Source organism: Labrus bergylta, chromosome 22 (assembly GCF_963930695.1).
Source record: "Labrus bergylta chromosome 22, fLabBer1.1, whole genome shotgun sequence".
Taxonomy (NCBI): domain Eukaryota; kingdom Metazoa; phylum Chordata; class Actinopteri; order Labriformes; family Labridae; genus Labrus; species Labrus bergylta.
In genome coordinates this window covers 9,377,345-9,400,157 of record NC_089216.1, presented here as the reverse complement: position 1 = coordinate 9,400,157, position 22,813 = coordinate 9,377,345, and the positions used below count along the sequence as shown (strand labels likewise).

Genomic DNA, 22,813 nt, shown 5'->3' with positions numbered 1-22,813 from the left:
GTGAGCCAAAAAATTCACGTGACCACAGCCAAAGCACACCACGGGGCAGTGTGGCTTAAGCAACCGTCCCAACGTTTGCACATCATGCAATCTGACTGGAATAACAGCTTCTACCCCCGCAGCCACCTCCGTCATGATATGATGATGTTTCTAGATTGTTCTTCTTCTTCTAGACATGGCAAAGTCTTATTGATTTGGCTTTGCTTGAACGCTCTTGGGGTGTCAAATCCTTCCTGGCAACAGATTAGCATTACGTTCTTGGCTTAAACTTCAAAAATGAACAGCTACACGAGGGTCAAAGGGAAGAAAGTGCAGAGGAGTTTGGGGGATTAAGACTAATCTTAGGTCTTCTGGTTCACTACAATCTTGTTTTTTATTTTCCTGCCAGCCTTGTATTTCGGAGATCATCAGTGTTGACTTGAATTATTGTGGTTTAAACAAAGAGAAAGGCTGTTGCTTCAGAGTCACCTGTCTCCATTGATAAAGAAGTGAAATGTGTGCTCCTGATGTAGCTAGTGCTAGGCTGACAATTAAAAAAAAGTGTTCTTGATGGTAAATTACTGGTTGGATAGCTCATGTTCCACCCCACAGGCTTTAATTAACCAGTCTCAGGTAGTCTAATCTTATTATCCAAGAGTGCTTTTTTCCACACAGCGGCCTGCTTACATGCGAGGGATGGGATCCTCATAAAAGAGCTGCCATATTGGGCAAAGGTTTTACAGCTCGGCCACCAACACATGAGCCATTTACAGATGCATGTCACACGTCTGAAAACAAAGGCAGAATAGCGAGTGCCACTTTCAGGATTCTGAGACGGCAGCCACAGCTCGATGCCAAATAAAATACAGAGCTCAGACAACTCAGCAGCAACATCTCAGTGTTTGTCCCACAGAGAGCCGCAGCCCCATCAAACCCCATTATCTCCAAGGCTACCACTTACCTCCAACTGGAGTCGAGATAGCTGCTTATCTAGTGGTTAATAATAAAAAAGACACATAACAGATAAAAAAAGCCATCCTATCGTGATGGAAAGAGAGAGGTGGGAGAAAGAGAGAAGGGAGAAAAAAAAGGCGACAGGGAGCGCGGGGGAGATTTCCAGGGACAGTTTCATTCTGTGGAAAGGGCAAGCAGAAGGAGACCTCCCGCTGTAATGCGGCAGCCGAGTCGAAATGAAAGGCGGCCGCGCTCTCTTCTCCGGGGCTAAACAGCGGCCTTAATAAAAAACACAATCAGACCCCCAACCTTAAAGTTTAATGCACATTCTTCCCATATTTCTTTTAAAAAAAGGACATGGTGGAAGCTCCCGGTGTGATCCCAGCTCCCAGGCGAAGATGTGTGTTAAAAGAAAGAAAAAGAAAAGAAAGAGGAGGAGAGGAGAGGGGGTGTTAGAGCCATAATGAAGCCCTATTGAATATCAAGCGCACCATCAACTTACTATAGCTCTCTCTATCGTGTTAATGAAATTGTTCCCCCCAACTTTTTAATTAACTCGCAGACGCATGGTGTGGAGTCAAGTTGTGGACACAGACAAAGACTGTAGTGTTCTCTCCCAGGTGATATGAATATCAAAGAGGGATGTTGCTCTGAATTAAGCCGAGATTCTTTATTAGGAGAGAAACTTCAGAGGGAGACAGATGTGCTGAGGATGGCCTCGTGTCACTTCAGTCAGCTTTCATTCAACACTTTGATTTATAAGCGCAGGAAGGGGGGGGGGGGGAGGGGGTATTTTGCAATCCACATTTGCAGCATGCATTGTTTTCGGGACTTTTTAAATCATTTTCTTTAAAAAAAAAAAACAACTTGAAGGTTGTTCCTTTGATAGCAGATCATAATCATTCCTCAGCGCCGACTGAAAGTGGTACAACCGAGAAAAGGAAGACAATAGAGAAAGAAAGGAGAATTTTCTTCTTTTTTTTTTTCAAACACATTTCCCTTTATTGGCATGGTGAGGCTGATGAGAATTGCACATAAAAAATAAAATTCACAAGAAAGTCGTACAATAGGTAGAACCACAAAGGCATTGGTAAGGACTTCGCAGAAGGCAACGTGGATAGGACACAAACAGGTAACAACCCACAGTGGCCCCCCCCCTTCCCCTTCCCCTTCCCCACATACACACACACACACACACACACACACACACACACACACACACACACACTTTCCCTAAAATCACAAACCCACACATACATTCAAACGTACATATTGTCCTTCCAAAAGAAACATGATTACCCAACAAACGTTTAAGCAGTGGCAAAGTCCTCCATAGTAGGTCACATTATTAAAAAGTCCGCCACAGTTGAAATTTGAACCATAAGGTGTTTATAATATATTGCTACTCTAGGCAATTTACAAAGCATTTTTTTTTTGTTACAATGATTAAAGCCACATCTATCAAATGGGACACGACACCATTACCCATACGCTATACAGACAGCAAAAAAGTGAAACAATGTCTCAAAACACAGGTAAAGGGTTTTTTCATCCTTCCCTCCACCAATTTTTGTCTCTTTGCATCATAAAAATTAGCCATTTTCTTGTCAAACTCCATGAAAGGAAGGCTGTGATCAGCAAAAGCTTTCATACAAAAGGTTTTTTTTTTTTTTTTGTTCACCCTTCCTGTGATGGAAGCTGGTTCTCTCATTACTTGGCGCACGCTAGAAACGGGATATTAATTGAACCAGAAACCGCAAGGTTACCTTTTATGTCATGTAGCAGCGGCGGCGGCTGTGATATCTGGACTGTGAGTGGTGGGTGTGGGGTGGGTGTGGGTGGGTGTGGGTGGGGGGGGGGGAGGGTACGTGATGGAGATTGGTGCGGCATGCGATACATTGTTGAGTAGTTTTCTCTAGGCTTATAGAATGTCATTTAAAATCTGCCAGTAAAGACAGCTGAGAGGCAGATATCCAGAGTGGAATATACGGTACCGACTGTCGTCCTGGACAAGCCATGCATCTACACAACACAGTTTCAACTCGACACATTTTACACACACGGTGGAGTTAAGAGTCAGGGTTTTTTTTTTTTTTTTGCACAGATGTCACAAAGTAATGCGTGCATTACAATCACATAGACTCAATTACATCTTAAAGGGATGACCAGGAAGTGAGAGCGAGGACAATCTAGTGTTTGTTTTTTTCTTAACCGCACATGGTGATGTCACAATGATGTAATACCAACATACTGGAATGGAGTCATCCACACTAGCTAGCTAGCTAGCAGCGGCTGGGTAATGGGTCACGTCCAAAAACCACACAACAATAGGAGCTAAAATACAACTCTGAAAAATAATTTATTGCTTTTTATATATTTTTCTTTCATTTATATTATTATCATTGTTATTGTAATTAATCATCTTGTAATTATTGTGAATAATATTAGTAGTATCATCATTGTATATATATTTATATTGTACATCAAATACAAGATCTTTTAAAAAAGTCAGGAAAAGGAAATTGTAAACTTTTTGTTTGGCATTCACATAATCAAGCGTGAGTGGAGCGATGACAACAAGTGTTTACAGTGGTATCAAAAAAATCCTGCTAAATCATTTTATTGCTTCATGTTCTGTGTGGAAAGAAAAAACCGGATGTGACTGACGATAGTGGAGACTAAAAAAATAAACGAGTACGTCTGGAGTGATCAGCTGAATGTTTCGATTGTTTTGGAAAGGCATAGAAGGTAATATTATTATCCCCACCAAAGCATGTTTTGTACACCCTGTCTAGTGATTGAGAGTTAAATAACACAAATCGAAAGACGACATGAACAGAAAAATACATTTCATGAGGTACGCCATGTTGAATGGAGCCCATAAATAGTCTTGATTCAAATATTAAAATAAATAGATAAATATGTGTTTGTTCTGATTGAAAAGAGTTGAATGCAGTCGTTTCTTTCAGTAATCATATAAAGCAATAAAATCAAACCAAGTTTATATATATGTATAGATACACATCTACATATATATACTGATTGCTTCAGAAAGAATTAATAAAAAATGGGGTACCTTTTTTTTTTTACAATCATGAAAAACACATTAAAAATGCATTTACACTGGTTGTATAAGCAAAAACACTGATTGAGAAAAACTTTATAAACAGATAAAACTATACATGGTAGACTGTTTTTTTTCCCCAACAAAATAACTTAAAAAAGGACGTTTTGTTCACATGCTCCCTCAAAATGAGCAATAGGACGCTTATTTTTTTCTCTTTTTTACAATCATGTCATGTCTCCTAAACATCGTGTAGGTGTACAATATGTTTGACAGTATTGTAAGTACTACAGAGCGACATTCTGAATTAAGAAATTTTCTCTTCATTTTAAAAAAAGGCTGCATTTTACAGTGCATAGCTGTAACAAATAAAGAACTTTATCCGATATGTACATAAAATAAAAATATTCCTTTTTATAGTATTAGTAAATACACAGCTGCATTTCTCTTTAAAATGTAGACAACAATGTTACCTGGAGAAGTTGACCTCCAAGATACAATTCCCTATACTCTGGTTTGTAATGTAACACTAGATCCAAACACCAGATTTTCAAAGAAAAAAAGAAGAATCAAAAAGAGCAAAAGAACGAAATCTGGCTGAACAAGCTGCATGTCGTCACTCCCAAAGAATTGTGGGTATTGTAGTGCTTGGAGACAACAACAAAAAAGTCACGAAAGTTTATCTTTTTCTTCTTTCATTGATGGTTGTACAGCAGTAAACCTGTGCACCAGGTTCTGAGGGTTCACTGGCTTTTCCCACAATGCATTGTCTCTTCCCGTCTCTCCAGCAGCTATGTTCATGTAAACTTTATTTTTGATATATTCATTTATATTGATATAGGTCTATAGACTTATTCTTCTATACTCTATGACATAGAGTGTAAAACTTGTGGTAGTCTCGTCGTCAAAGGAGCGAGAAACAAACAGTGAGGTATCAGAAGTCCCTCTTTGTGACAGCAGGTGCCACTGAACTGGTTACCTTCTCAGGCTGCGCTGGGCCTCCCTCAGCAAGCTGTCAAAATCCATGGAGTCATACTTGCTTTTTGTGGAGGCTGGATCAAAGTCGTCTGAGTGGGAGTCTGAAAGAGACAAGAAAGGAGGAGTTCAGTGTTAAAGAGGTATTCCATTGAAAATGAAGATAAAACAGCAGCTTCATGTTGTGGGGGGGGGGGGGGGAAATATTGTTGGAAACTTCCAGAATATTCCGTCTTTACATCATTATTTCACAGTCAAATGTTTATCTTACAGTTAAAGCTCCGGTGATGACTTTTAGCTGGTTTTAAAACAGACTGAAATGAATATGGATGCTTCTTTCTGAGCTACAAAACCAAACGAGACCATCAGCATCAAGATTGGCTATTTCTGCAGAAGGAGAAGCTGCCGCAGGGTAGGTGTCAGACGCAGCGATTTACCTGCATGCAGCAGAAACACCTTTTTCCCGCTGAGTGACACATTTGACTGTGACGTGTTCATCGCACACTTCTTACACATTTACAGGACCAAATAAGCGAAGCAATACGAGCCGAGGCTTTGTCCACAGGTGGCGCCAAAAATCAACACAAAAGTGAAAGTTCCTTTAACATGCAGTTGAGATTTAAAGTTTCCAAACCGCGTAATGGTGAGGAAGAAAATCTGTTGCATATTTTGGCTACATCTCTTTAAGTACGCCACACTAACTTCAAAAGAATAACATGTACTTATGGAAAAACCCATGGCTCTAACGGGGTGTCCTATTCTCTTTACTTCTACATGTATGTACATTTGCGTTTTTTTCCATAGAAGACACATTTAATCCATAGTGGGAAATAAAGTCTGTTAGATAGTAACCTAATAACTTCAACCAAAGATTCAAATAGTCAGAAAATGAAAAACAACAGTCATGAGAGCATATAAATATGTCATTCCATCCCTCATATGTCTCTTCTTCCTGATCAACTGATAATACATAAAGAGCATCTTATCTCTGCCAACAGACAGCTTCACAAATCCCCCCCCTCCCCCTCCCCCTCCCCCTCCCCCAAAGGGGCCAGCAGCACACGGTGAGAGCTTTGAGAAATGGGAGTGACCATGGCAGCTGGAAGACGCCGGTCGTGATCTAATGCAGTGGCCACGGGCTGGATTGTGTCACACAGCGCACCTTGAGGGATGAAAAATACCCCGGTGCTCTACTTTAAACTAATGGACAGTGTCTCCGAAAAAAACAAAAAAAAGGAAGCGAGGGCCTGTAAGATTGAAAAGACGAAGGGGGGAACTATTCCCTTTCAATCTCTTTATCCTGTGCTATCAGTGTGGGGACGACCAAAAATAGCCCACTCCTGACAAAGAGGCGGTCGAAATGAAGGCCCCTTTCCATTTCAGTGGACTGATTAGTCAATCCCAACATAATGTGTGTCCTCAAGGCTTTGGGATTAGCAACTGTTTCTGTGTGTGTCAATTTCTCATCATGCCGTCTCTTTAAAAGCCGATGGCTCCGAGCATGTGCTTTGGCAATGTATAGTAACCGCTTCATTTACTGAGGAAAGTGCTCTTTTTCTTTGCGGTGACCCGTTGACCCTCTTGCTGCTGTGCATTATACATTCCTGACCTCACTTCTTAGTGGTAAATACATGTCAAGGGTCGATATTTTCCTTATGTGTCTCCATGATAACCTGGCTACTCAGTTATCTACACCTAGGAAGAAGTTCTCTCAGGAGACAAGAAAGCAGCTTCTTTCTTCATATGTCAGAAGTGGGGCATCCTGCCAGAGAAAAAAAAAAAAGCCTGGATTTCATTGATATCCTGCATTATTTAGCATATGCGTCATTCAACCCTGGGCTGCATCCATTTGCGTGCAGGTTTCTGTCTGTGATATACGTTCCTGATCAATATAGCAGCTATGTACGTACATGCATGTTTACTCTGAGGAATCACTTATGTTGGATGATTTTTGCTGCATTCTGGCTAAGCCCTCTGGCTCCCAACAAAGGCAGCGAGTAACGGTGAGTGTGTCTGCTTTCACAGTGGCCCCTTCCTCTATGTAAAGGAGCGGCAACAGCTGGCAACAGATGGAGGCTGGCTCTGGAGGGAGGGAGAGATTGCTGGGACTTAACCTTGCTCCCACCTTCCTCTTCCTCACCTCATCTCTTTTCCTTCACCGCGTCTTTTTCTGTCTCTTGTAATTTCATCTTTTTACCCCTCCCCTCCTCTCCTCTTCATGCTCTTAAAAAGGTGATTCCCACACCCACGCACATACTGCACATCCAGAAGCGGGTGAAAACACGCCTTTGCACACAGCTGCACGCATGCTTTGAAGAGCTATCTTTCTGCCCGATGTGTTGCATTTCATGTGGACAAAGTAAAAACATGCAGCAGGTGTTAAAAGAGTCTGGACTTTGCCTTGATTTCTTAAAGGTGCCTCAGCTACAAAACTGAGCTTTATTATGGATTATCCAGTGTGTTGCACATTATCTTTGTATAAAAATGCAAAACACACTGGATGACACAAAGATAATGTCTTAAACGCTTGCTGGACACGAGCTGGGTCACTTTTGCTCTTAAAGCATCGCTCCAGTCTTCTTTTCAGGCTAATTTTTCGCGTCTTGTTTCACTGGACGTCATTCCCAAAAAATGCAAAACACACTGGATGACAACAAGGGACTGATGGAAAATACACAAAAAAATAAAAACCACTCACCTAAGTCTGTGTAATGTGATTTGCAGAACTGCTTCTGCCCGCCGAAACACAGCTCGAACTGAGGCTCGTTTGACCTGCGTAAGGTGTGTCCGTTCTCAAGGGCGGCAAAGGCGTCACAAGTGTAGCGGTACGTGATGAAGCCAAAATTGTCCCTGTTCAGGAATAGAAAAGCCATACGTCAGAATGATGCTGTGGGGGCAACAAACAATAAGCACACACAGGGCCCTTGTCTTCGGTGGCGATCACGCTATTTATATGCAAAAGAGAATCAATAAAAGTGTATCTTTAGGGCGCTGTAGATGGATCAGGAGATGCTCTTAGACTGCACAAACTCCGTCTTTGTTTTAGACCTTCAACACTTTTCTTTTTTTGTTTTGTTAAAGTTCAAGCCTCCTATCCCTCTGCCCTACATCCAGACTTACATATAGACGCACACACTCACACACAAGAAAAGAACAGAAGTTTGTCCTGGGGCCTTACCCATCGTCCCTCAAGTTCACTGCACATTCTTCAATCTCGCCAAAGACTTCAAAGCGACGCTTCAACTCTGTCCGGGTGCAGTCGGACCTCAGTCGCCCCACGTACACCACCCGTCTCTCCTCCTGCTCGTTAAAGAGGAAAGACAGACGGAGATTAAAAAGGGGGAGCCGTTCTTTTCCTGTTTCCTCTCCCTTTCTTCACCCAGCCTTAATGAATTGGTCTTGATCACTCCTGTGGATACTACAGCTGACTCTAGCCACGCCACCCCCAATCCCCCCCCCCCCCCCTCTTTTTTTCTTCTTTGTCCCTCTACACTTTGTGTGCGTCTGTGTTCCTCCGTGATTGGTTCAGCTTGTTATCTGATAGAATTGCAGATAGAGGGCCCCTCAGTCTGCCTTGGCACCACAATTCCTTTTTCTTTTTTTCTTTTTTTTTCTTTTTTTTCTCGCTGCAACTCATCAAGTGATTTTTATCAAATGATGCCATGTCTTAAGTTTGCTTCTCCTTTTTGTGAAGTCTAAAAATAAAGCGCTGGAGTGACTCAGCCGTACATCAAAAAAAAGCCTTTTTCTTTTTCTCCTACTCGTGCAACGCACAGGCATGGCTGCTAAATAAGAAGTCTGTTAATATGACATGGATATTCATTTCCAAGAGACGGGGAGCATTTAGAGCCACGGGGCAGAAAACATGAATTTCCTTAAACCTCAGAGGACGTTGGGGGTCATAGTGGAATAATTTAGGAACACGCCGCACCGGGCTGCAATTACAGCTTTTGAGTAGTTTAATTGCATCTGCTAATCATATAATATAGCATGAGCCTGGGGCTATAGTGTTCCACCAGTATTATTTATTTATTCATTCATTTACTTGCCATTACAAAAAGCAGATCCGCTGAGGCTTGTTGAAGTTTTAAAAGCTGTCTTGAGGGTACTAGGAACACGTGTGTAAATCAGTGGCCTTGTGCTCAACTCAAAGTTCACCTTTGCTCAGTGAGTCTTCTGTGAAGCAGCAGTAGAAATACATATTAACTACAGATGGCTGTTTTGATGCCTTTTCCACTCTTTAGTGCTTACATATAGTTTGAACAAAAAAAAAGAAACGGACTTGCTGAATTAGGGGTTTAGATGCTGACAACTGATAAATAAGCTGCCTTTGGTTGATGGCCCCCTAAGGGCTGCCTGTGTGTGTGTGTGTGTGTGTGTGTGAGACAGACAGACTAACAGACAGGAGATGCCTTCACATGCACGGCCTCCCAAACCTTGTTTGACAGCTTGAGCTCCGCTGCTCATAATTGTTTGTCTTTTCCATCTCTGAATATGCATGCATGCCAAGCCAGGTTTGCCGTCCTGCATCATTTAATGTGTGCTTTATCAACGGGTGGTGGTGGTAGCTGCAGGAAAACGGAATGATTTCACACCAAGACGTGCAAAGCAGATTTATGAGAGAAATGTGGCTGGATTTTGAAAGGCACTCGTTTCTGTTTTAGACTATTTTAACATTTTGCCCCTGTGGTGTGATTAATAAGAGTGGACAGTGTTTCCAGACCACAGAGATGTTAAAAATACACAACCCGGAGATAAAGAGGAAGGGCCTGTCGCCTGAATCATTCAGGAACTCACTTTGTATGTATAGAGCGGCTGTGGCACATTGCATCGGGGCTGACGGCTGTCTCATGTAAGTGTGTTTGTGTTTGCAGAATTTCCTAACAGTGATTGCATATTTTTTTTTTTTTAGCAGCTCAGCAGGAAAGTCAAGCTTAGAAATGAGGTGGGCTGACTCACTATTGCTTTTTGCTTTTGCTTCTCTCGCTGCTCGGCCCGTTCAAACTCCCGCTTCTCGTAGTCCCGCCGGTACTCCTCCCTCTTCAGCTTCTCATGCTGGTATTCCTCATAGCTGTCATACCTAGGGAGAAGAAGAAAAAAAAAAAGAGAGAGAGGTGTGACATCACTGTCCTACATCGCCCTCTAAAATTCACCCTCCTACAGAAGAACTACTGCCAGTATCCACCGAGGAGTAGCCCACCATTTCTCCCCCACTGACGGTAAGGAAAAGGTGTTGAAAAGGAAGAGGGGAAACGGACATGTTAATAAGATGTCTCTCCGCCATTGCGATGATTACCGCGCCCGCAGGAAAAGGCCCGCGGGAGAGACGGTGAGCAGCGCGGTCGGGGAGCCGGGCAGCTGCAACTGTCAGCACAACTTCACATGTCATTACTTTCTGCTTACTTAAGGCTTCATCAAGAGGGAAAGTGCAACTTCTCTCCCCCACACCACCACCACCACCACCACCACCACCACCACCCCAGACTGGCACAAGACGTGTCCGTTAAGTTTTCAACTGATGAGCCACTCTTAGGCTTGTCGTGTGTCATTAGGCCTGTGGGTGCCAAATCAGCTCAGAGCGCTGGGATGGTGTCAGTCTCTCTTTCTCTCTCTCTCTCTCTCTCTCCGTCTCTCTTCCTTGACTTTGCAGAAGCTCATGAAAAAAACTACAGAGGCGCTTAGTTTAATAAACGCCATTTTACAGCTGGGAGCGTCGACTCTGAAGTGAAGTATGAGTGTGCTTGTGTGCGGTTTGGGATTCTTTCGACACAAGTCAAATAGAACATGATCAATTAAACACATTTGTCCTGAATGTTTTGTCATGAGGCCTCCAGCGTGAATGGTGCAGACTGTGAGAGAGCTTCTGCTTGACAGGAAACTAAACCAGGGGATATTTGACTTTTTGTGAGTGGTGACAGGAAAAAAGTTACTCATGATGTGTTTTGTCTTTTGCAACTTCGCTTTTTTTTTTTTTTTGTTTAAAAGGTTTTCAATAGATGGTTTGGCAATAATTGTAGTTCTGAAACTCCTTCCAAACAAGTATAACCAAGTTGATCTGAACTAAGATACTCACCTTGGCCTGCGGCTGAGAGGAGATCGAGACTGAGGGTTGGGGTTCTTCTGAGTCCTGGAACGAATAGTGCTCAAATCTGTGTTGTGACGGGACCTATGTGGAAAAAAAACATACTTTTTAAAATCAGAATCTGTTTTATTTCTTATTTTACACAGGGCATTTGTAAGAAACTGCTGCTGATCTCACACTTACATCTACTCATATCATATAATGCAAATTTCTGAAGACTTGATTAATTTCTCCAGAACGTTATTACCTTCTTTAATACTTCCAAGCCCCATTCAGGTGTACAAAAACTGGGTTAATTCCACATGAAAGCCCTCATTTTCCTCCTTACTTTGTCCCAACCTAACCCCTGGAAAAGGAGAGTGAGCATGATTTTTCCTCAGAACTCTCCTCCACACCTGAGCAAGCAAAAAACCCACACCTGCTATCTATGTTGTATGAAGGAAATGGTCAATACTGTGGGCCCCGGTGGCCTGACTGTGGAGCTTGTACCCCTGCTCTCCTCAAGCTTCTGATACTTAATTATTGAAGTGTTGCTGAAGAAGGAAGACCTGAATAATGGAGGGGGGAGAGGTTTTGGGAAGCTCACATAAGCAAAGCACCGCCAGTTTTGCAAAGATGGAGGATCTTACGCTGTGAAACTTGAAACGCAGAGGAGGGATTTTGAGAGTTATTCTGCTGAAATTCTATTTATCTTTTCAAGCTTCTTGTTCTATTGTTTTGGAAAAACTCAGATCCCAGCCGAGTATTTTCAGAAAGCCTGTCAGTGTCAGATTCTGAGAGAGTACCTTGAGACTATTATTGTATAATTTGTGAGCAAGTCGGTGTGGAACGGAATAGAGTGATTCTATTGGCTGTGCAGAGTAAACTGACCTTTAAGTAATCAAGCAAACAAAGTGAGTCAGTGCAGAGGAGTCGTACACTCAATGAACCACAACTGACAAACTGAATTCACTCACATCTTCCTCACAGACCACAATTCACTTCTGTTCTTCTGCTGAAGAAAGAACAACAACTGAAAACCCCTCAGCTCTGATCAAAGGGAAGCATGGGAAATGTAGTTCTCACACAGAGCTATGATGATGATAGGAGTCTCTTTTGAGGGGGGTTTCAAGTCTACACTCCCACAGCCTGGATTCGACTTTCATCTCTTGGGATGTAAAGGAGGAGGGTTTGCCACTCAGTAAAAACAACAGCTGCCTGCTTAAAACAATAGCCTCGGCATCAAAAAGAAAACAGGAGCAAGTGAGAAGGGGGGGGGGGGCTGTTAGGAAGATACTCAAATAAAAGTCCTGCCTGGAGATTAAAACTCATACTGTTCAAACGTCAACTGCTTCTAGCACGTTTCATGTTCTGGGGGTTTCTCTTTTTCTGTGTTGTTAAGAGGGCAACATTAGACCCAACGCTTTCCTCATTATCTGTTGCCACCTGGTTTAATAGGCAGAATTTCTATAGTGAATGCAGAAAGGTTCATTTCTTTGTTGGACTTGCCAAAGTCTGCATTTAGTCAGTGCAAAGAAAAGACTAGCAGGAGGGCAAGAAGCCATGGCATGCCAGCCATGAATCTACAGGGTCTTTCCTGTCTGACTCCAGCTCTGACGACTGATCAGAACTGTTTTACACTCCTAAGATAGATCCGCTGCCAGCTCCAAGACCTGTTTGAACTGCATGGGTGGCAAGCAGCCAGGGAGCAGCCAAAAGGGTTTGAGATATAGCTTACCAGGAGGAGGGGTGTCTGTCGGGTGAGCTGGAGAGGGATCGCCTCCGGTGGTGCGAGGAGGAGCTGCGAGAGCCGGAGTGGGAACGGGAACGGGAGCGTGAGCCGCTGCCTGTCCAGGAGAAAGGCCTGCCCGGCGAGAGGAGTAGGGAGGACGGAGGGGAGACGGAGCCTCGTGAGGGGGAGCAGCTGGATGGTGGGGAGCAGGAGGGAGAGCATGGGGGGCAGTCAAAGAGTAGGTCCAGTGGAGTGCCCTCCCATGGATATAGGAAGCGACTCTCACGGCCCTCGCCGAGCTCGAGCTCTTCTTGTAAGGGGAGGAATCCCGGGTGCAGGTAGGTGGAGCCAGGCAGCCTTTGGGAGTAGTAGCCATCCTCTCCCGCCTTGGGGGGCTGATTGACCGCAGCTTTATTGGGTTTGCTACCTGGTTCTCTCTCCTTGCTACCCGGGCTGTAAAGGGCTTTTAAGGGGGGTCCAAAGTGCTTATTGAGTTCTGCTCTGATTTCCTGATCGCACAGAAGCTTCCGGCTGATGGCAGAGAGGTGTAGTTGGTCCCCATCTGTGGTGTCTTCATGGACCTGGACTGCTTCTTTATCACCCACAGAGGTGAAGTTCTTCTGCTTATCCAGAGGACCACATGGAGCTGATAATGGAGAAGATGAAGATGAGGATGATAAGGAGGACGCTGGCATGGCTGAGTCCTTACATTCGACATGCCTGTCCTCTGCTTTGCCAGCAAAAGGCAAAGGAGCAGCGGTGGTTATTTCTGCTGCTGTCGTCATGGTAACAGTGGCTGTGCTGCCGTCCTTCTTAGCGCCAGCCAACGCCTGGCAATAGTCATGGTCACTGTAACCGCGCGGCACTGCCCGCTTATTGTTGCCAGCGCCACGATGCTCCTCGAGGCCACACCCCGCTGTGTGCTGGGTGTAAGGGAGGGCGGGGGACGCTTTGCTCAGCTGGGCATAAAGCTCAGTCTGTTCGGGGCCCTTTCTTGTGGGGCCCCCGCCTGAGGCACCTGGGGCCGGGGCCAGAGCGCCGGGGCCCGACTCGCTCAGCCTTGCTCTTTTGCACACCAAGGCCGAGGAGGAACATGAAGACAACTTGGTTTTGAGCGATGCTTTGAAAAGATTCTCTTGACTGGCTTTGTGTGGGGGCGTGGTAGGTGGTGTCAGACCTGCAGAGGGAGGCACAAAGAGAGAAGGGTGGTGTCAATAAAATTTAAATGGAGTCACAATGCAAATCCCTCCAAATACCCCATCCCCCCCAACCCCCCCCCCCCCCCCCCCTTACTTACCTATAAACTCACAGGTCAGTTTATGGACAGTGGACACAGATACATGCTTGATTAAAATATTCACTTTCCCTCGGCCTAATCCTGATCTCTATTTTATTGCAATCTTGACAGATTAATGTAATGCTTGGTGTAACTTAATATGATGGCGCTGTAATACGGATGACTTGCCGTCTCCTTCCTCTCTGACCTTGGAAAGATCCCTTTCCATGAAAAAAAAAAAACCCTGCAGAGGACGAACCTAATGCATCCGATGGAAAAAAAATGAAAGAACAAGTATCATAACTCTGCCCGCTTCACGTGAGTGTCCACTCTGGACGGCAGCCAATTCATCTGAATAAAACCAAAGACATTTTTTTGCGAAACAATGTTGCTTCTCTTGAAGTACAAATCCGCCTCCGTCGGAGAATGTTACCATGCTGAAACGTCTGCTTTTTCATGGCAGCACAGGAAAACTGTCGAATGGGTTGTCATTCTTCTCAGATGGCATGTCCCTACTGCATGAGCCCCCCCCCCCCCCCCCCCCCAACCTCCTACAGATTTACAACCAGACAGATGGCAGTTATATGGGAAGTCCTGAGATGAGCCCACTTTATAGCATTGTTAATGCACTCACACAAACAGCAGCCGCCATTACTCTCATTCTGTCTTTCCTCCTCTCCTTTAGTCATGTATTCTCCCCTTTCCTTCTCTTCCTGTTCCCCGAATCAATCTCCACTTCTCCCTTTTCCTCTCTTGGTATCATATCCTGTTTCTGTCTCGCGCAGAACAAATGTGCCCACACACACACACGCTCGCACGCACACGCACACTCGTCGCTAACAGTCTCTCACTGGAGTCAAACTCCGACACTTTGAAACACCTACGCTCTCCCCTCTTCTTTGCCTTTCTTATAATGCACATCATTCTTCCCTCGCTGGTGAATTGCACCAAATGACAGCTATTAGTATCAAATCCAGTGTTAGAGTGTGCAAAGGGAAGACAGCCTGATACATAAATATGCAAGTTTCTGAAACCGCTCGCTGTGTTTGGAATGCCTGATCCAACGGCTTAGCATCCTACTTATTAAGGGGATGTGTCTGTAAGGAGCCTCTACTCCCTCTTTTTTTTTTTCATACCCTCTTTCTTCCTTCTCTCAGCTCTCAGAGAGATATAGACATTTACTGTATGAGCAGCAGAAAGGAGAGAAAAAGAGGGTGTGCTACACATAGCCTGAGGAACTTCTGTTTCACCATGAAGTGCCATCTGTCCAAAACAATGTGCGACGTGGGGTCATAAACTAGGCGCCATTAGCGATGGGGTTGAAATAAATCAGAATTGGATAAATATGTGCCTCTCAGTCAAACGTGCTGGTGATGGATGATCCACTGGTTAAAACCAATCATGAAGCCAATAGAGAGAAAGTCAGTAAGACAGCAAAAAAAAAAAAAAAGGGTTTTGCAATCTTTTTTTTCTGGTCCAGATGCAAATTGCAACCAGTTAATAACCACTCAGAGCTTAAAGAGTTGATCCGGCGTTAAGCCATGCAAATATCTACACACAGACCACCCCAGTGTCATGAGATACAGTAATTAAAGACAACACGGCAGCACAGGGTAAATCTATTAGCTTGGCAAAGATTAGGCCGATCCCAGGAGAGCTCACTGCTTGTTGTTGCCTCTACTGAACCTTTATGAGAGGTGTCAAGGAAACATGCAGCCAACAGTGATGGAAGAAAGCCTTCTTTAAAGCTCCTGTGAGGAACTTTGGATTTTGGCGACTATTCTGGACGAAACGAACGAAAGACTTTGTCCCTTACAGCATCATACTCTCTTTTAACAGTCAATGTATCACTATCAAGAATCTTTGCCATGGAAAACATTTTTAAAAAATGTATTTTTTTTCTGCAACAATCTGTTGTTAACTCCATCTGACAGCAGTTGTTTAAGGCATTAAAATAACAATATAGAAACAGTCAGTCTTGCTGGGGTAGTCTTCTTTGCTTTTGTTGCTCATAAGGAGGCATCAGTATTCATTTAGGATTGTTTCATAGCCAGCTAAGTACTGCTGATAGGAGCTTTAAGTACTAAATAATGAATTGGCAGAGAACAAAATGTACAGGTTCGTATCCAACTGATAAATCTTTCTATCAAACAGTAACCACTACTACTACTACAACCCATCATAAAGCCATAAATAATGTTGCTGACCACATTTCATGGAAAGTTCCATTAGTGAGTTTCCTCTAAGGCGGTGGGTGGACCTGCCCTCCTGGGTAACTTCCATCTGGTTATCAGTAACACCGTGATAATCTCCATTGTAGTGGAATGTTACTCAAAATCTGCAAAGGACATGTAACTCAGGACCTAATAGCTCTCAACCCCGCTTAAAGGGGTCCATTTCCATCAGTCTCTTACAGCACGAGACTCAAAAAGCTAATCCCTAAGAAGTAAAAGGGGCTCAGTGACCCAGAGCTTCCTGGACTAATGACTTTTTCTGCTAATATTCAATCCAAAATTTGTGAAGTCACATGAAAGGCTTTCTTTGACAAGGTCTGTTGAATGGAACGGACGCTTAGATTTGGCCTCAGGTCAAAAGGCTCACCCACGTGCAGTAAAACAGGAAGAAATATTAACCTCGCTTGATTGCCCCAGAGCTTAAGCGGCGCAGCTCTTTCACTGTGCTTGGTCTCAACAGGCATCCCCTTTGACCCTGGAAAGCTTATCTACACAAAAGGGTTAAACGGCACTTCGACCAAGGTCAGAGGGAAACAGGGAGACCCTCTTGGGGTTTGATGTGCTTCAGATTTCCATATCCCTAAAGAGACATGAGGTATGTACGAGGACTGTTTCTCCTGCTGGTAAATGAGTACTGGAAGGGGCCAGGTGCCACATCACACAATTTAAGGGGCTAAAGGGCAGCCATATAATTCTTATAATTTGAAAAAATGTAATCGTAGTAAGACTTCAAAAATGGATATATGACCCTCAAATTTGGCCTTATTGTCACCTTTTCTTAACGTTTTGTTCTGATGCAGTTAAAGCTCCCGTAAGGAATTTATAAATGGTTGTTAAACAGACTGACATTAATAGTGATTCCCCCATATGAGCTGAAAAACCAAACCAGACCATAACGATAAAGACTGATTATTTCTATATACTTATTTTAAATGTCCCAAACTCCTGCCACCGGGTAGGAGTCAATCAAACGCTCCATACTTTGTTTACGATGGTAAAGATTCACAGTGACTGATATGTTTGACTGCTCAAAGAGAGTAGCAGTGTTTTTGGTTGTTAGCAAAGGGATAAGAGTTACTGCTTTGTCCACAGGGGGAGCCAAATGTGACACAAAATGACACTTCCTCACAGAATCTTTAATTTGAACTCAATAACATAAAAAGATACTGTCGATAAGCAGCAAAGATCGTACAGGCAAAACGGAATAACACTGTGGAAAGCAACTGAAGCACTAACACCTTGATTTAAATGTTCCTATCATATGTAGGCTAAGTAAGCTGTCAGTCAGAGAACATTAGGATCTGATAGAGGTAGAGGAAATGCATATTAACTGTGGTCGGTGTGGTAGGGAGGGGAGGGGTTTGCTAATAAACCCTGAAGAGATTGGAAAGCCTAATCAATACTCAGGCACATAAAAGAGTTCTCCAATGCCTTCACCGAACTCTGAACTGTGATGGAACTACCAAGATGGTGGAACCAGTTAACCCATTATTAGCTCCGATAAGCAGGTGAGAATATTCACAGGTTAGCATTACATGTTTCAAATAATCAGAGAGGTTGGCTCACCTGGGGTTCCAGCAATCTCCACACTTAATGTGCGTTCAATGGTTTTGTTCTCAAACGGTGATCCCTTGTGGTCACTGGAAGACAAAAAGAAGGGTGCAACATTTTACTACTCAGGTGAAAACAAAGGCTAACGAAGCTTTTGTGATTTTAGAAATGGAAATGAGTCACAAAAAAAATGCCTCAACTTGGATTCTAAATCTATATAGTTCTCTCTAACTTGTGTCTGTTTTTTTTTTTTTGTTCTGTAGTTTTGTTGCTGCTGTCTGCCTGGAATAATGTGGAAAAACTTCTCACACTTACTTTGGAGACTCTGGGGTCAAAGGAAGTGGCAAGGTGGTTGGTTTGGCTGCAGAACACAAAGGAGCATGGGTAATTATTGATCTAGGTATAACACTCATGGCAGAAGAGAACAGGCCCACATTCTGCAACAATTAACCTCAAATTGGCTCATTGAATGCAATTATTACTACAAAAAACGCCCGTCACTAAGTCTTTCTATTGACACTATTGCACAAAGCATATTTTAGTTTGACCCTGTTTTAACAATATACTGTCTATGGATAGACTGTTAACTCTGTGAGGCAGGATGGAGTGATGGTGTGTGTTTCACAAGTGTCTAGACAAACACACCCCGCTCAAGACAACCAAATAGATTGAGATGGAATAAATACACAAAGAGACGATGCCACAAACAAGACACATGACAGTGGTTGAGCGCCTTCCTGGACAGTAAAAGTCACAATCGCATGCACCAACAGCAGAGGAGGGGGAAAAAAAAAGAAGGAAGAAAGGAGAGTCAAGGAAGCTTGTGCAGTTGCCCGAGGCTCTGGCCGACTTGTGGAAACGTGGCTTTTAGTAGCACGACGCTAAAAAAGAGCAGCACCCGCGCTCAGGGTCTAAAAGAACAAATTCAGCAACACTCAGCTCAATCAGCCAAAGATCGTTCAAGGGTCGACTTTTAGATACAAGGTGTAAAAAATAGCAAGACAAAGCTCACCCCCTTTCCCACCCCCTCCTTTTTTTTTCTCAAAATGTCACTATATTTAGATTGTTTTTTAGACGCCTCCAGGACTAGGAGAAAGCATTGTCTAGCAGGCTGTTTGTTTTTGCCCTCAGAATGACTGTTAGATTCGGATTAGAATAGGGGTTAGTTGTGAAGTCAAACTGGGAAGTGGTTAAAGCAGGAGAGGGAGAAAAAGAGAGCAGAGATAAGGCCAGTGGGGGGGGGGGATGCAGTCATGATTACCTAACAACGGGTGGCCCTGGTCGTCGGGGTGCTCGCTCAGTGCCTGCATGTGTGGGTGCCCTTGCCCTTGTGTGATGCGGGCAGGGGCGCGCTCTGCAATTCTAGTATCTGGGAAGAGTGGGCTTGGTGGGCTCAGTGAGAGCGCCGCTGCGGGGCTGCCCGTGACATGGTCATCATCATCATCAACATCATCATCATCATCATGGTCAAGATCCTCCCCATGGTTTAGCCACCCCAGATCTAGTCCAAAGCCCATGTCTAGTTCTGAGCCAGGCTGGCTAACCCAGCTCTTTAAGTCGAAGGCGAGAGGCGACAACAGGGACCCCAAGTCAGGCTGTTCAACTTGACTAACTGCCTGGTTTCTACAATCAGGGGTCCCTCCAAACTGTTCCTCCTCCACCTTTAAATCAGCATGGACAGGGCTCTCAGACCTCTTACCTGCTGATTTGCTGTGGGTGCTGGGTAAAGGGGGGATCTTAAGTGGGGGTAAGTGGGCTCGATATTGAGCGGGCCTCTGTTTGGAGGTGAGCAGCTGGCTAAGTAAGGGGTGGCCCAGCTTCTCTTCCCTTTTTCTAATAGTCACTGTGATGTGCCTACGGGGTGCACGGCGGGCACTACTACTATTACTACGGCCATGCCTGCCAAAGCCCTCGCTAGCCTGAGTGGCGCCCGCAGCCTCTCGGCAATGCTCACAGCTGTGACTCACCTCTCGGGGAGGGAGGGAATAAGAATGCATATACCTAATAAACCTAGCGGCGGCCAGGCGGCTCGCATCGCCTGGCGGCCTTCCTTCTTCACTGGGCGGCCCGTGCTCCAGTTTGGGGCGGGCATGGCCGCAGGTGGAGGTTCTGTGGCTGACAGGGATAGAAGCACCCTCTGACTCCTCCACCCCGTCATCGTGAGAGCAACGCTGCCACTTCCCAGCCCCAACACTACACTCGCCTGCAGCCCGGCTCTCACCTCGCTGGTGATGCTGCTGCGGCTGCTGCTGCTGCTGCGGCTGCTGCTGCTGCTGTTGAGATGGTACGGCTGACTTCTTCTTGCAGGTGGTGGAGGAGGAGGAAGAGGTGGAGGAGAGGGAGGAGAACGAGGAGGTAGAGGACGAGGATGGCGACGAGGAAGAGGATGAGGCGCCAAGACCCAGGCTACTCTTCTCTCTGCTACCGGCACCTCCCCAGGTGCTCTTGGCGTCGCTGGCTTTGGTGTGGAGCAGGATGTCATCTGTGGCTGTTAGGTATTTCAGCAGCTCAGTGCACGGCCGCCTCACCGGGCGGTTCTGTTGGCTGGAGCCCCCTTTTGCTTTGCCATTCCAGGGGCTCTCCATCTGTGCAAACGAGATACAGAGAGGGAGAGAGACTTTAGTTGCGCATGTAAAAAGTTTCTGGCCACTTTTGTTAGTATAGTTCAGCTGATCCAGTTTTGAGAAATGTTAAGTGCATAAATAAAGGCTGAAAGAAAGGGAGCCAGAGAGCGGCTAAAAGAGCGTGTCAGACAGCAGGAGTACAGCAGTTGCTGAGCAGTCTGGGAGGCGATGGAGGGAGTGCGGTCCGCCCATCATCTTAATTGCGTGGCCCCTCCGAGCACCAGCGTGCCACTCTGTATGTGCACCATGTCCTCCGGGAGTCCTCATTCGCTGTGCTCCAGAAACGGATGACTCAAAGGCACAGTATGAAAATAGACTGTGTGAGGAAGGTTGACACACTGCATGTGCAAACATTGTATGTACTAAACACAAAAATCTGTGTCTGTAGCACACTATTTGATCACATACAGATGTTGTATTTACATACAGATGACTTTAATCATCTGTGTAAGTAGATTTTCTTTTACATTTTTACCACAACAGGAGTAGGAAAAAAAAAAAATCAAGATTACAAGCTGTTTATGACACGGAACCTACAGTGTGTCACAATGTGGCATGAATACAAACACATTCATAAACCTATGATACTTACAAGACTAACATTAATCCTAATCAACCCCACCCCTTTTGGAAAAATCCTTTGGAGAGCCATCTAATGAGAACATCAAGTCTGATATTTTGATCTTGTCGTCTCAAGGCATCAATCTCGCCGCAAGAGTGCCTGTCGCTGTTTTCTTTCTTTTTTTTCAACAGGCACCATACCAAGGCGGATAAGTGGTGGAGCTAATGAGACAACGGTGCCGAAGCCTCGCCTGGAAAGCCCAACAGCAATCAGCCTGTTTTCATTACGAGAGGGCCCCCTGGGATAGTCGACTAGAGCAGCAGTCTAACATCTTCTAAAGGCGGCCACCAAAACAAGAAAAGTGTGAGAGGGAAGGGAGAAAGAGCCAGAAACAAGAAGGAATATAAACAAACACTAACAAAAAATGTGTGTACACGAGTGGATCAGCATTAAGGCTATGCAAGTGCATGTTTTTTGTGTGTGTGTGTGTGTGTGTGCGTGTGGGAGTGTGTGTGTGTGTGTGTGTGTCCCTACCTTGACGACGGCAGGTGGTGGTCTGATCCGGTGGTTGCTGCTGGCTGCATGGTTCTGTGCCTTGCCACCTGTGTATTGATTATAGCTGAGCTGGGAGTTTGCGGGTGCCAGAAGGAGCTTCTTCAGCTGCAAACGGACCCAAACAGAATGTGGGGAAGAGAGGGTGAGTTATGCAAATTGCCATTGTCTTTCAATTAGACTTCCTATGCTTTGAAATTGCGGAGCCAGACACAAAACACGGCAGTTAGAACAGATAAAAATTGCTGTAATGTTTCAACATTTTTGGAGTTTCTTCAGCTGAACACGATGAGACAGGGCAAGGTTTTCCTCCTGCGCAGGTGTTTTCATGTACACAAAGCCAGGCTTCTCCACTGTGATTGAATAAACACACTCGGGCATGTGGCTAAAGGTCATCTGGAAAGGACCGGCATGGAATAAAATGGACTATAACTGAACACAACATTTTAGGTCAAAGCCTTTAAGCCAAAGAAAGACCCAGATGGCTTGGTTATGTGTAAAAATAACAGCACAAAGGTAAGCTGACTTCTCATCAAGTGGCCTGTCTTTTTGCCAAAACGAAGAATCGGGCACAGGGGGATTAGTTGGGACCCACTGAGAGAAGACAAAATGAGATGGATTTCTTTTTTTCTGTACTTTCATTATGTGCCGGCTTGATTTCGGGGCTTGTGGCACTGTGTCAACGGCAGTTGGCCCCAACACAATGTTGGTATCATTGAATTGGCGCCACAATAGCACTGTTATGTAATTAGCGCTAAGCAGCGAACGCATTGATCCATTCCATTTCCTCCCCTCCTCTCTGCATCTGTATGTCTGCACGCTTTTACTCGACATATTGTGAACAAATTGTGGTGAATATGCCAAATACACAAGTCTCAGAGACAAATGGTCACTTATGGTGCCCATTTTTGTGACTGAGTATTTGCTAGTGTTAGCAACGGACTGGCAGGAAAGCAACAGTGTGGTAAAGGTCGGAGGACTTGTCTCAGGAATAGCATTATGACCCCGGAGTGGTGTTGATTGGAGAATCTAAAGAGGGGAGAGCTTACCAGGGAAGGCTCCTCAGGCTCTGGGGTGCGCGGCGAGCCGTCGGGGGAGGAGGGACAGCTTCGGTCACTGGCATTGGTCACGTCCCCATCTGCCAGGGCCTCAAACGAAGGCAATCCGTCCTCATCCACCGGGATGCTGTCCAGTGTCTCTGTAAGCACTGCCAGCAAGTTGGCCTCATTTTCTTCATCTATCTTCTTAG

General features: G+C 44.7%; 1 protein-coding gene across 14 annotated transcripts in view; it reads right to left on the bottom strand.

Annotated features, from left to right (window-relative positions):
- Positions 1–3,268: 3,268 nt before the first annotated feature.
- The window catches only part of ppargc1a (peroxisome proliferator-activated receptor gamma, coactivator 1 alpha), a 250,986-nt gene continuing 231,441 nt past the window's right edge, over positions 3,269–22,813 (bottom strand). For 2 of the 14 annotated variants that reach the window (XM_065950407.1, XM_065950409.1), the window contains exons 3-13: positions 22,614–22,805; positions 21,547–21,672; positions 19,088–20,411; positions 18,142–18,187; positions 17,842–17,915; positions 12,772–13,942; positions 11,046–11,138; positions 9,932–10,052; positions 8,151–8,275; positions 7,671–7,822; positions 3,269–5,076 (exon numbers count right to left, since the gene is read on the bottom strand). In XM_065950407.1, coding sequence (XP_065806479.1) covers positions 4,973–5,076; positions 7,671–7,822; positions 8,151–8,275; positions 9,932–10,052; positions 11,046–11,138; positions 12,772–13,942; positions 17,842–17,915; positions 18,142–18,187; positions 19,088–20,411; positions 21,547–21,672; positions 22,614–22,805 — 3,528 coding nt within the window. In that variant the 3' untranslated portion in view covers positions 3,269–4,972. Of the gene's footprint in view, positions 5,077–7,670; positions 7,823–8,150; positions 8,276–9,931; positions 10,053–11,045; positions 11,139–12,771; positions 13,943–17,841; positions 17,916–18,141; positions 18,188–19,087; positions 20,412–21,546; positions 21,673–22,613; positions 22,809–22,813 lie in introns of all 14 variants that reach the window. The other 12 variants (XM_065950405.1, XM_065950408.1, XM_065950406.1 and 9 more) reach the window with 8 other exon arrangements.